Source organism: Corythoichthys intestinalis, chromosome 7 (assembly GCF_030265065.1).
Source record: "Corythoichthys intestinalis isolate RoL2023-P3 chromosome 7, ASM3026506v1, whole genome shotgun sequence".
Lineage (NCBI taxonomy): Eukaryota > Metazoa > Chordata > Actinopteri > Syngnathiformes > Syngnathidae > Corythoichthys > Corythoichthys intestinalis.
Window position 1 is genome coordinate 59,867,475 of NC_080401.1, and position 13,521 is coordinate 59,880,995.

Here is a 13,521-nt window from a genome sequence, read left to right on the forward strand (position 1 = left end):
GGGTTAAATAACATTTTATTGGAACTATCACTTACCCCATTTAAAGAGTTAATCAAATTCCGCTGACGGGACATTTGAACCAACTTCACATGACGCCCAAACAGAGCCTATTGATCACCGAGATGATGAATCCATTGATGTATTTTGAGAGGTGGGCGTGGTCACGTGCAGCCAATTGTGCAGCGGGCGTACGGATAAAAACACGCGCTCGCCGGCAGAGCAGTCAGGAATGATGGATGGTTGAAACTGTCTCACTTCCTCACCCTTTTCTTCCTTCTTTTTTTTTTTTTTTTGCTTCCCCGGCGTCTTAGGTTGTAAAAATGTCGTTGGCGGCCAGTGCCAAGCTCGACAAGCTCGTCAAGCAGCAGTACATGAAGCTCCCCCAGGGAGACAAGGTCCAGGTCACGTACATCTGGATCGACGGCTCCGGGGAAGGCCTCCGCTGCAAGACCAGGACGCTGGACCGGGAACCCAAAAGCATCCAAGGTCAGGTCGCGTGACACCAGAAACTGATACGGTGTAATAAACGTGTTGTTACATGTAAATGGGTTGACAGGTATTGACATAAAATATTCTAGGAACTTTTGACAGTTTTTCATGAGGGAAAACTGATCTGTTATAAACATGTTATTACATGTAACTAGAAAATGGAATTTTGAGAGGAATTGTGATCATAGTTTTGCTGTATTGGGTCACTTCTAGTTGATTTTGAGGCATTTCGGGGTCACTTTCTAATGATTTTGGGAAATTGGATTTTGGGAAACGGATTTTGCCATGTGTCATAATTGATTTTGCCATGTGGCATTTTTTTTGCCATGTGGCATTTTTTGCCTTGTGGCTAAATTGATTTTGCCATGTAGCAAAAAAAAAAAAAAATTCCACATGGCAAAAAAATAAATAAATAATGCGACATGGCAAAATCCATTTTTCCACATGGCAAAAAAAAAAAGCCACTTGGCAAAAAAATTATGCCACATGGCAAAATCAATTCTCCCACAATGCAAAAAAAAAAAAAGCCACATGGCAAATACCACTTTTGGTTCCTGCTGTCTCGGGTCACTTCTTGTAAATTTTGGGTTACTTCCTGTTGGGGGTATAAGGCAGTTTTGAAGGCCATGCACGTCCATGGCATTGACAGCCATGCACGTCCAAATTTTCCATTCATTTTAAATGGCAGAAAAACATGTGTGGCTGTAATTATTGGCCATACACTTTACATTACAGCGCATTGAAATTTAACTGGCAACCAAGTAAGCTACGCCATTGAAGGCTGTGAACATCCAAATTTCCGATTCATATTAAATGGCAGAAAAACGTGTGGTTGTACCATTACAGCGCGTGGACATTCAACAAAAAAAGCCACATGTCAAATCCATTTTGCCACAAAGCAAAATCAAATTTGCCACAAGGCAAATAAAAAAAAAACCATGCCACATGGCAAAATCAATATTGCTACATGGCAAAAAAATGCCACATGGCAAAATCAATTTTGCTACATGGCAAAAAAAAAAAATGCCACATGGCAAAATCACTTTTGCGACATGGCAAAAAAAATGCCACATGGCAAATACCACTTTTGGCTCTCACTGTCTCTCGGGTCACTTCTTGCATATTTTGAGTTACTTCCTCATGATTTTGAGGCATTTCGGGGTCACTTTCCGATGATTTTGGGACATTCCCGGGTCTCTTCCTGTACATTTTGGGTTACTTCCTATTCCATGGTCACTTCCTGTTGATTTTGGGGCATTTCAAGGTCACTTTCTGATGATTTTGGGACAGTCCCAGTCAGTTACTGTTGATTTTGAGGCATTTTGAGGTCACTTTCTGATGATTTTGAGACATTCCCAGGTCACTTCTTGTACATTTTGGGTTACTTCCTGTTCAATGGACACTCCCTGTTGATATTGGGCATTTCGGGGTCACTTTCTGATGATTCTGGGGCATTCCCGGTTCACTTTTTGTGCATTTTGTGTTACCTTCTGTTCATTGGTCATTTCTTGTTGATTTGGGGCACATCGGGATCACTTCCTGTTCTTATCTGGCAACTTCCCGTTGATTATGGGGTATTTCTGGGTCACTTCCTGTTGATTTCGGATCATATATAGGTCACTTTCTGATGACCCTACGTCATTCCTGGGTCACTTTTCGTACATTTTGGGTTACTTCCTGCTCATTGGTCACTTCCTGTTGATTTTGGGGCATTTCCGGGTCACTCTCTGTTTATATCGGTTCATTATAGGTTCAATTTAGGGGATTTCTGGGTCACTTCCTGTTGATATGGAGTTATTTTAGGGTCACTTCCTGTTGATATCAGGTAACTTACTGTTGATCATGAAAATCTGAATTCTGACCCAGGAATGCCCCAAAATCAACAGGAGGTGAGCCAAAATGTACAGAAGATATGGGAACGCCCCCCAAAAAAGGAAGTAAGCCAAAATAAACAGGAAGTGTTTATTACACGTTTTCTGCCGTTGTGAAAATCAGAATACTGACCCAGGAACGCCCCCAAATCAACAGAAGTGACAAAAAATAAACAGGAAGTGACCCGGAAATACCTTAATTGCATCTTTTAACATTGATAAGAATTAAAATAAAATTTTGATAGTTGATATTAATGTGCTGATAAATATGTAATTACATAGCAGTAAATGTGTTATTAACGTTTCAGATATTCCCGAGTGGAACTTTGATGGGTCGAGCACGTACCAGTCTGAAGGTTCCAACAGCGACATGTTCCTCATCCCGGCCGCCATGTTCAGGGACCCCTTCACGAAGGACCCCAACAAACTGGTCCTGTGCGAAGTGCTCAAGTACAATAAAGAACCCGCAGGTAGGTCCACAGACAAGGCGTCGGTTTTAAGGGGAAGCTTCTAGTCCAGAAAGACACCAATAAAGTGGTTTTGAGAGAATGTTGTACTCCAAAACGAAGTGTTAAGACCAAGAGAGAATTTCCTAGTTCTACGAGAAGGTCTTGCTCTTGAGAAAGAAGGTTCTCGTCCAGACAGACAGTACTAAAATACTTCTAAGAAATTGCTTTAATCCCAAAAGAATTGTTAAGATTAAGAGTGCAGTCCCTGGTCCTGAGAAGGGTTTGTAGTCCAGAGATAGAGAAGGTTCTTGTCCAGACAGACAGTATTTAAGTACTTATAATTGATTGTTTCTGTCTAAAAAGAGGTTCTAAGTCTGAGAGTGCCGTCCCAGGGCCTGAGAAAGGTTTGTAGTCCAGAATAGAGAAGGTTTTAGTCCATACGGACAGTCGTAAAGTGCTTCTAAGAGCTGGTTTCAGTCCAAAAGAAGTGCTTAGCCCAAGAATGCAGTCTCCGGTGCCCGTGAGGGTTTGTAGTCCAGAGAATATAAAAAGGTTCTAGTGCAGTCAGACCCTATTAAGGTAATTCCAAGAAATTGTTCTATTCTGAATAGAATTGCAAGAACAAGAGTGCATGGCCCTGAGAAAGGTTTGTAGTCCAGAATAGAGAAGGTTCTAGTCCATACGGATATTAAGAAAGTACTTCTAAGAGATGGCTTCAGTCCAAAAAGAAGTCATAAGCCTGAGAATGCAGTCCCTGGTCCTAAGAAAGGTTTGTAGACAACAGATAGAGAAGGTTCTATTCCATACAGACAGTGATAAAGTACTTCTAAGAGATGGTTTCAGTCCAAAAGAGGTGCTTAGCCCAAGAATGCAGTCTCTGGTCCTGGTAAAAGTTTGTAGTCCAGAGATTATAAATAAGTTCTAGTCAAGACAGACACTATTAAATAACCTCTAAGAAATGGTTCTAGTCTGAATAGAATTGCAAGACCAAGAGTGTATGGTCCTGAGAAAGGTTTGTAGTCCACAGATAGAGAAGTTTCTAGTTCAGACAGACAGTATTTAAATACTTCTAAGTGATCGTTTCAGTCCAAAAAGAAGTTCTAAGCCTGAGCGTGTAGTCCCAGGTCCTGAGAAAGGTTTGTAGTCCAAAATAGATAAGGTTCTAGTCCATACGGTCTGTAATAAAGTAATTCTAATGGTTTCAGTCCAAAAGAGGTGCTTAGAACAAGAATCCAATCTCTGGTCCAGGTACCAGTTTGTAGTCCAGAGATTATGAAAAGGTTCTACTCCAGACAGACACTATGAAAGTACTTCTAAGAAATGGTTCTAGTCCCAAAAGAATTGCTAAGACCAAGAGGGCAGTCCCTGGTCCTGAGAGAGGCTTGTAGTCCACAGATAGAGAAGGTTCTAGTCCATACGGACAGTAAGAAAGTACTTCTATGAGATGGTTTCAGACCAAGAGAAGTGTTTAGCCCAAGAATGCAGAAGGTTCTAGTCCAGACAGACATTATTAAAGTACTTTTAAGGGGTAATTTCAGTCTAAAAAGAAGTTCTAAGCTTGACAGTGCAGTCGCTCGTCCTGAGCAAGGTTTGTAGTCCCCAGATAGATAAGGTTCTAGTCCATATGAACAGTAATAAAGTACTTATAAGAGAGAGTTTCAGTCCAAAAGAAGTTGTAAGCCCAAAAAAGTAGTCTCTATTCCAGGCAGACTGTAATAAAGTTCATCTAATAGGTAATTTTAGTCCTAAAAGAAGTGCTAAGACCAAGAAAGAAGTCTCTGGTCCTGATCAAAGCTTCTAGTCCCGAGAAAGAGAGGGTTATAGTCCATATGGACAGTTAAGGAACGGTTTTGTCAATAAAGAAGTGGTAAACCCAAAATAGTAGTCTCTAGTCCTGGTAAAGGTTTGTAATCCACAGATAGAGAAGTTTCTAGTCCATACGGACAGTTATAAATTACCTCTACCAGATGTTCTTGTCAAAAAAGTCCTGAGCTTAACAGTGCAGTCCCTCGTCCTAATAATGGTTTGTAGTCCAGGGATAGTGAAGATTCTAGTCCAGGTAGACTGTAATAAAGTAATTTGAATAGGTAATTTTAGTCCCAAAAGAAGTGCCAAGCCCAAGAAAGAAGTTTCCTGTCCTGATAAAAGCTTCTAGTCCTGATATAGAGATGGTTATAGTCCATATGGACAGTACTTTTAAGGAATTATTTTCGTCCAAAAAGAAGTGCAGTCTCTAGTTGTGATAAACAGAGGGTTCTAGTCCTTACAGACAATATTAAAGTACTTGTTAGAGGTTTTAGTCCATAAAGAAGTGCTAAACTCTCTGGCCTCGATAAAGGTCTGTAGTCCAGAGATAGAAAAGGTTCTAGTCCATACTGACAATGATAAAGTACTTTAATGAGATGGTTTTAGTCCATAATGAGGTGGTAAGACCAGGAAAGAAGTTTCTGATCTTGATAAAAGTTTGTAGTCCAGTTAAACAACAGGTTGTAGCCCATGCAGACTGTAATAAGTACTTCTAAGGGATGGTTTTAGTTAGAAAAGAAGTGCTCAACCCATGAAAGACGTCTCTGGTCCTGATTAAGTTTTGTAGTCCAGAGATAGAGAAGGTTCTAGTCCAGACACAGAGTAAAAAAGTACTTCTAGAAGTGATTCTTGTTCAAAATGAAGACCAAAACCCAAGAGTTCAGTTCCAGTTCCTGATAACGTATTGTTTCCAGAGAGAGGGAAGGTTCTTCAAAAGGAATTGCTAAGCCTACTAATGGAGTCTGTGGTCTTGTTTAGAAGGCGTTACTCCCGAAAAAGAGAAGGTTCTAGTCCAGATTGACAGTAATAAAGTACTTCTAGGAGAGGGTTCTAGTCCAAAAAGAAATACAAGAGTTTAGTTGCAGCTACGGTTGTTCTTCAAGTGCTATGTATGTAAATAACATTGAATAGTGCTTGTTCCAAGTGTAGTTAGGCTAATCTCAAAAACAGTTCTTGCCATTGGAGTCCTGAGAAAATTTCAAAACACGACAAAGACCAGAACAGTCTTCTACTTCATGTTCCTTTTCTGATCAGAGACCAACCTTCGAGACCGGTGTCGTCGCATCATGAGCTTGGTGGAGAGGGAGCATCCCTGGTTCGGGATCGAGCAGGAGTACACGCTGCTGGCCATTGACGGGCGCCCTTTCGGGTGGCCTCCCAACGGTTTCCCGGGACCCCAAGGTGAGCCCAGCCGCCCATGCCGGTAGATTGCAAATTATAAAGTACTTCCTATTGATTTTGCATCACTTCTGGTATATTTTGAGGCATTTCTGGGTCACTTCCTTTACATTGGTCACTTCCTGTGGATTTTGTGGTATTTCCAGGTCACTTCCTGTAGATTTTAAGGTGTTCTGGGTCACTTTCTGTTGATTTCGGAGCCCTTTCTATTGGGGAACTTACTCTAAATTTTGAATTATTTCCTGTTGATTTTAGGGCACCTCTGGGTCACTTCCTGTGGATTTTGGTGTATTTCCAGGTCACTTCCTGTTAATTTGAAGTCCCTTCTGCTGGACGTGGGGCAGTTTCTAGGGTCACTTCCTGGATAGTTATCTGTTGATTTTAGGGCATTTCCGAGTCACTAAATGTTCATTAGTCACGTCCTGTGGATTTGGGGGTATTTCAAGGTCAGTTCCTGTTGATTTTGGGTCACTTCCTGTCCATTTTGAGGCGTTCTAGGTCACTTCTTGTTGATTTCGGGCCCTTTTCTATTGGTTATCGGGGACTTACTCTACATTTTTAATTATTTCCTGTTGATTTTAGGGCACCTCTGGGTCAGTTCCTATACATTGGTCACTTCCTGTGGATTTTGGTGTATTTCCAGATCACTTCCTGTTAATTTGAAGTCCCTTCTGCTGGACGTGGGGCAGTTTCTAGGGTCACTTCCTGGATAGTTTTGGATAGTCATTTGTTGATTTTAGGGCATTTCTGAGTCAATAAATATTCATTGTTCACGTCCTGTGGATTTTGGGGTATTTCAAGGTCAGTTCCTGTTGATTTGGGGTCACTTCCTGTCCATTTCAGGGCGTTCTAGCTCACTTCCTGTTCATTTTTTTGGTTATGGGGGACTTGCTCTACATTTTGAATTATTTCCTGTTGATTTTAGGGGACCTCTGGGTCACTTCCTGTACATTGGTCACTTCCTGTGGATTTTGGGGTATTTCCAGGTCACTTCCTGTGGATTTTAGGGCACTTCCAGTACAGTTTGGAACACTTTGGATCACTTTCAATTAGTGCTGCAACAATTAATCGATTAACTCGAGTATTCAATTAGATAAAAATTATTCGAATTAAATTTTGCTGCTTCGAGTATTCGTTTAATTAAAGTGGTGTTGTAATGGTTTGTTTTGAAAGTGTTTGCATTTAGTTTTGTTGATTTGAGTGGATACACTGCCCTCTGGTCTGCCTCATTTCACATGGCTGAATCCAGCTGCTCCCTGTTAAAACCAACATAAGTTTTTGTTTGAGCTAATGTTTTTTTTTGTTTTTTGTTTTTTAATTGCATTGGAATTTAGATAAACTGTATATTTAGCTATTTTTTGTGGGAATATTTGTTTGAACTATGTGTTAAGAGCACTGTAAAAAAATGTTGGCATTTTATAGCATTTAAGCTAGCGGACCTTTGCAATGTAAGTTAGCTAACTGTTCTTTTGTTGTACATATATCCTTATTTATTCTTTTTTCATACCGTTTGAGGCTCAGGTCAGGTATTTTAATTTTTTATGTTCCCTATCCGATTACTCGATTATTCCAACTAGTTCATCGATTAATCGACTACTAAAATAATCGATATCTGCAGTCCTGCTTTCAATTGATTTTGGGGGACTTATTGGTGATTCGGGAGTATTCATGGGTCACTTCCTGTATGTAGGATTATTTTCAGGTCACTTCCTGTTAATGTCCAGTCCCTTCTGCTGGATTTAGGGCACTTTCTGGGGTCACTTCCCATACATTTTGGATAATTATCTGTTGATTTTAGGGCATTTCCAAGTCACCAAATGTTCTTTGGTCACGTCCTGTTGATTTCGGGTCACTTCCTGTACATTTTGGGGTGTTTGGGGTCACAACCTGTTGATTTTGGTTCCCTTTCTATTGGTTTAGGGGAACTTACTCTACATTTTGAATGATTTCCATTTGATTTTAGGGCACCTCTGGGTCACTTCCTGTACATTGGTCACTTCCTGTGGATTTTGGGGTATTTCCAGGTCACTTCCTGTAAATTTTAGGGCACTTCCAGTGCAGTTTGGAAAACTCTGGATCACTTTCAATTGATTTTGGGGGATTTATTGGTGATTCGGGAGTATTCATGGGTCACTTCCTTTACGTAGGATTATTTTCAGGTCACTTTTTGTTAATTTCAAGGCCCTTCTGCTGGATTTAGGGCACTAGCTAGGGTCACTTCCCGTACATTTTGGATCATTTTCTGTTGATTTTAGGGCATTTCCGGGTCACTAAATATTCACTGGTCACTTCTTGTGGATTTTGGGGAATTTCAAGGTCATGTTCTGTTGATTTTGGGTCCCTTTTTATCGGTTTTTGGGCACTTCTGGGTCAATTCCCTTACATTCTAAATAACTTCTGGTTGAATTTAGAGCATTTCTAGGTCACTCCCTGTATATTTGTCACTTCATGTGGATTTTGGGGTATTTACAGGTCACTTCCTGTAGATTTTGGGTCATTTCCTTCACATTTTGGGGCAGTCTGGGTCATTTTTCAATGGTTGTCAGCCACTTTCGAGGCACTTTCTTTACGTTTTTTGGGTCACTTCTAAAGGAATCTGACCATTTAGCAAGACTGCCGGAATCACGCCAGACAAACCAACTCGGCCAAAAGGCCAAACCCCGCGCGTTCACCTTAGTTTTAACCCCTTGTACTGACTCCATTTTGACAGCTGGAAAAAGGCTTCGAAGCACAAGTTGACAATTTATTCATGTCGACAGCAATCATACAGCAGAGAGGGACCCAGGCGAGGATCCAAAGTCACCATATTACAAGTCAACAAAAGGTTCCCGAGAAAAAAATGGCAACGATTAGTTAAACATTCTGTCTTTTTGAAAGCTCTGGCGGGACGGGCTGTGGGCAGAAGAAGGGTGTGTTTGGGTGTTGTTTAGGATTATTGTCTGTTTGTGGATTGGACAGGAGGATTCGGGAGTTCCTGTTGTCAGGGCAATGAAGGTTGTGGATTTTGCCTGCTCAGCGTCAAAGGTCTTGGTGTCTTATCAGTCATATTATCAGTTGGATATCAGGCGTTCTCCGGTGTTCCTTGTGTTGGGACAGGGCGTCCCGCAAATTGTTCTGGACTGTTCATATACTGTTGAGTTTAGGGTATTTCTGGGTCACGTCCTGTTCATTGTTCATATCCTGTCCTTTGTCCCCTTTCCAGGTCCTTACTACTGCGGCGTGGGCGCCGACAAAGCGTACGGACGCGACGTGGTGGAGTCTCACTACCGGGCCTGTTTGTACGCCGGCGTCGAGATCTGCGGCACCAACGCGGAAGTCATGCCTGCGCAGGTACGGTAAAGTATCCCAGTGCGATATGCTTGTTGAGATGCAACACCTGAGGTTGAGCAGGATGTGACTATGGGCGCCTCGTGTTTCCAGTGGGAGTTCCAGGTGGGGCCGTGCGAGGGCATCAACATGGGCGACCATCTGTGGGTGGCTCGCTTCATCCTGCATCGAGTGTGTGAAGATTTTGGCTTGGTGGTGTCCTTTGACCCCAAGCCCATCGCCGGGAACTGGAACGGAGCAGGGTGCCATACCAACTTCAGTACCGAAGACATGAGGAAGGAGGGAGGACTCAAGTGAGTATGATGCACAATCACACATTTTCGGCACTAGAATCTTCCCTGAGACAGAAAGTTACTCTCTGTAAGCTCGAACTAGAACTTCCATAAAGGATAAGACAATGAGGAACTTTCTCCCTTCTCTAGACTAAAACCTGGTACCTTCTGACTGGTAGCTGCCCTTAACCCCCAGGTGTCAAACTGATCGCCATTGAGTTAAAAAGGAAGTGAATCAGAACGTCAACAGGAAGTACCCCAAAATTAACAAAGTAGTGACCTAAAATGAACTCGTTGCCGACCATTGACAAAATCAACAGGAAATGCCCCAAAATGAACAGGAAGAGATCTAAAATCAACAGGAAGTGGCCCTAAATGCTCAAAAATCAACAGGAAGTGACCTGAAACAATAGGAAGCGACCTGTAAAGCCCTTTAAACAACAGGAAGTGACCTGGAAATGACCCAAAATCTACTGAAAGTGACCAGTAAACAGGAAGTCAGCCAGAAATGCCTTAAAAGCAACAGGAAGTGACCCAAAAATAAATAGAAAGCGACCTTTAAGTGACTTCAAATCAACAGGAAGTGACACATAGATGCCCTAAAATCAACAGGAAATGATCCAAAATGTACAGGAAATTATCCCAGAATCCCAAATGTACAGGAAGTGATAAAAATCAACAGCAAGTGACCGATTAAAAGGGAAGGACCCAAAATCACATGACCAATGAACAGGAGATGACCCTTAATTGCCCTAGAATCAACCGGAAATGATCCAATATTTACCTGAAGTGGCCCTAAAAAAACTCAAAATCAACAGGAAGTTACCCAAAATCAACAGGAAGTGACCCGGGATTGCCCCAAAATGAACAGGAAGTGGCTAATGAACGTGAAGTGACCCTTGAATGCCCTAGAATCAACAGGAAATGATCCAATATTTACACGAAGTGGCCCTAAAATACCTCAAAATCAGCAGGAAGTTACCCAAAATCAACAGGAAGTCCCTTAAATTAAACAAAAAAAGTGGCCAAAAATGAACTCATTGCTTACCATTGACAACTGTGAGGTCAGTTGACACTACAAATGATAAAATGCAGCAAAAAATGAGTTTAACACTCTTAGCATACAATGCTAATAGTTTAGCTCTTCGGTCATGTGACATGAAATCAATTGAAACTGACCTGGAACTGCCTCAAAATCAACAGGAAGTGACCAATAAACAGGAAGTGACCTATAAGTACCCTAAAGTCAACAGGAACAGGAAGTGCACAAAAATGAATAGATAACGACCCTGGAGTATCCCACAATCAACAGGAAGTGACCGATTAACAGGAAGTGACCCAAAATCAAGTGACCAATAAACAGGAAGTGACTCCTAAATTCTCACAAATAAACAGGAAATGACCTGAAATTAATATGAAACGACCCTAAAAGGCCATAAAAACAATATGAAGTGGCCCCGCAATGTCCCAAAACCACAATAAAGTGACCTGAAATCAACAGGAAGTGACCTGGAAATGACCCAAAATTTACAGGGTCAATGACCCAAAATTTACAGAAAGTGACCAATAAACAGGAAGCACACCAGAAATGCTTTAAAATCAACATGAAATGATCCGAAATCTACAGGAAATGACCCCAGAATGCCCCAAAATGTACAGGAAGTGACCAAAAATCAACAGGAAACGACAGATTAACAGGAAGTGACCCAAAATCAAGTGGCCAATGAACAGGAAGTGACCCCTAAATTCTCAAAAATCAACAGGAAATGACCTGAAATCAATAGAAAACGACCTGGAAAGGCCCTAAAAACAATAGGACGTGGCCCCACAATGCCCCAAAACCAAGATAAAGTGAGCTGAAATAAACAGGAAGTGACCTGGAAATGACCCGAAATCTACAAGAAGTGACTAATAAACAGGAAGTAAGACAGAAATGCCCCAAAATCTACAGGAAGTGACCAAACTAGGAGAACTAGCTGTGTATGCTCATCTTTGACCAATGGATTTGGACTGGGAGGGGCCAATCTTTCATTAGCCCCTCCCAGTCCCAACGGATCGGACGACTCCCGCAAATCCGACTAAGCTCGACTCTCCCTCAGGGTGATCGAGGAAGCCATCGAGCGTCTGGCTAAACGTCACCGTTACCACATCCGCGCCTACGACCCCAAAGGCGGCCTGGACAACGCCCGGCGTCTGACCGGCCATCACGAGACCTCCAACATCGAGGAGTTCTCGGCGGGCGTGGCCAACCGCGGCGCCAGCATCCGCATCCCGCGAGCGGTGGGCCAGGACAAACGGGGCTACTTGGAAGACCGCCGACCCTCCGCCAACTGCGACCCGTACATCGTCACCGAGGCCCTGGTACGCACCTGCCTCTTGAAGGAGGAGGGGGAGGAGCCTAAGGAATACAGCCAATGACCCGTGTCATGTGATGTCTTGTACCGTCGTTGACATTTTTACTGTCTAATAAACATGACGAATCCCCGATTGCAGCTTGTGTTGATTGACAGATCACATGACTGATTAGCTTTCCTATTAGCATTGTATGCTAGGCGTGTTAAACTCATGTTTTGCTGCATTTCGGTTCACCAGACCTCACACTTGGTCAATGGTAAGCAATGAGTTCATTTTGGGGCACTTTCTGTTCATTTTAGGGTACTTCATGTTGATTTTGGGTAACTTCCTGTTGATTTTTAGGTATTTTAGGGCCACTTCTTGTAAATATTGGATCCTTTCCTGTTGATTCTAGGGCATTTTAGGGTCACTTCACGTTCATTGGTCACTTCCTGTTTATTTTGGGGCAATCCCTCGTCACTTCCTGTTGATTTCAGGTAACTTCCTGTTGATTTGGGTAACTTCCTGTTGATTTTGAGGTATTTTAGGGCCACTCTGTATAAATATTGGATCATTTCCTGTTGATTCTAGGGCATTTAAGGGTCACTTCCCGTTCATTGGTCACTTCCTGTTGATTTTGGGGCAACCCCAGGGTAACTTCCTGTTAATTTCAGGTCTCTTCCTGTTGATTTTGAGGTATTTTAGGGTCACTTTGTGTAAATATTGCATCATTTCCTGTTGATTCTAGGGCATTTAAGGGTCACTTCCCGTTCATTGGTCACTTCCTGTTGATTTTAGGGCAGTTCCAGGTCAGTTTCTGTTGATGTCATGTCACATGACTGAAGAGCTATCCTCTTAGCATTATATGCTAAGGGTGTTAAACTCATTGTTTGCTGTCACCAGAACAGTTGATAATAGTAAACAATTAGCTCATTTTTGGGCACTTTCTTGTTCATTTATAGGGACTTCCTGTTTATTTTGGGTAACTTCCTGTTGATTTTCAGGTATTTTAGGGCCGCATGTAAATATTGGATCATTTCCTGTTGATTCTAGGGTATTTTAGGGTCACTTCTCGTTCATTAGTCACTTCCTGTTTATTTTGGGGCAATCCCGCATCACTTCCTGTTGATTTCGGGTAACTTCCTGTTGATTTTGAGGTATTTTAGGGTCACTTTGTGTAAATATTGCATAATTTCCAGTTAATTCTAGGGCATTTAGGGGTCACTTCACATTCATTACTCACTTCCTGTTGATTTTGGGGCAGTCCCAGGTCACTTCCTGTTGATTTTGGGTAACTTCCTATTGATTTTAAGGTATTTTAGGGCCACTTTGTGTAAATATTGGATCATTTCCTGTTGATTCTAGGGCATTTTAGGGTCACTTCACGTTCATTGGTCACTTCCTGTTTATTTTGGGGCAATACCGCGTCACTTCCTGTTGATTTTGGGTGACTTCCTGTTGATTTTGAGGTATTTTAGGGCCACTTCGTGTAAATATTGGATCATTTCCTGCTTATTCTATGGCATTTAAGGGTCATTTCATGTTCATTGGTCACGTCCGGGTCACTTCCTGTTG

General features: G+C 42.0%; 1 protein-coding gene across 1 annotated transcript; it reads left to right on the forward strand.

Annotated features, from left to right (window-relative positions):
- Positions 1-252: 252 nt before the first annotated feature.
- Positions 253-12,092, forward strand: glulb (glutamate-ammonia ligase (glutamine synthase) b). The gene is made up of 6 exons (XM_057841489.1): positions 253-486; positions 2,669-2,830; positions 5,870-6,016; positions 9,216-9,343; positions 9,434-9,633; positions 11,712-12,092. The coding sequence occupies exons 1-6, from the start codon at positions 321-323 to the stop codon at positions 12,028-12,030; spliced, it is 1,122 nt and encodes a 373-aa protein (XP_057697472.1). The 5' UTR covers positions 253-320; the 3' UTR covers positions 12,031-12,092.
- The last annotated feature ends 1,429 nt before the right edge of the window (positions 12,093-13,521 follow it).

Excerpts from the sequence above, each read along its gene's own strand:
- glulb (XM_057841489.1), top strand. The coding sequence starts at position 321 with ATGTCGTTGGCGGCCAGTGCCAAGCTCGACAAGCTCGTCAAGCAGCAG. Across the intron at positions 2,831-5,869 it reads GTACAATAAAGAACCCGCAG|AGACCAACCTTCGAGACCGG; the intron begins GTAGGTCCACAG and ends TTTTCTGATCAG. Across the intron at positions 9,634-11,711 it reads AGGAAGGAGGGAGGACTCAA|GGTGATCGAGGAAGCCATCG; the intron begins GTGAGTATGATG and ends ACTCTCCCTCAG.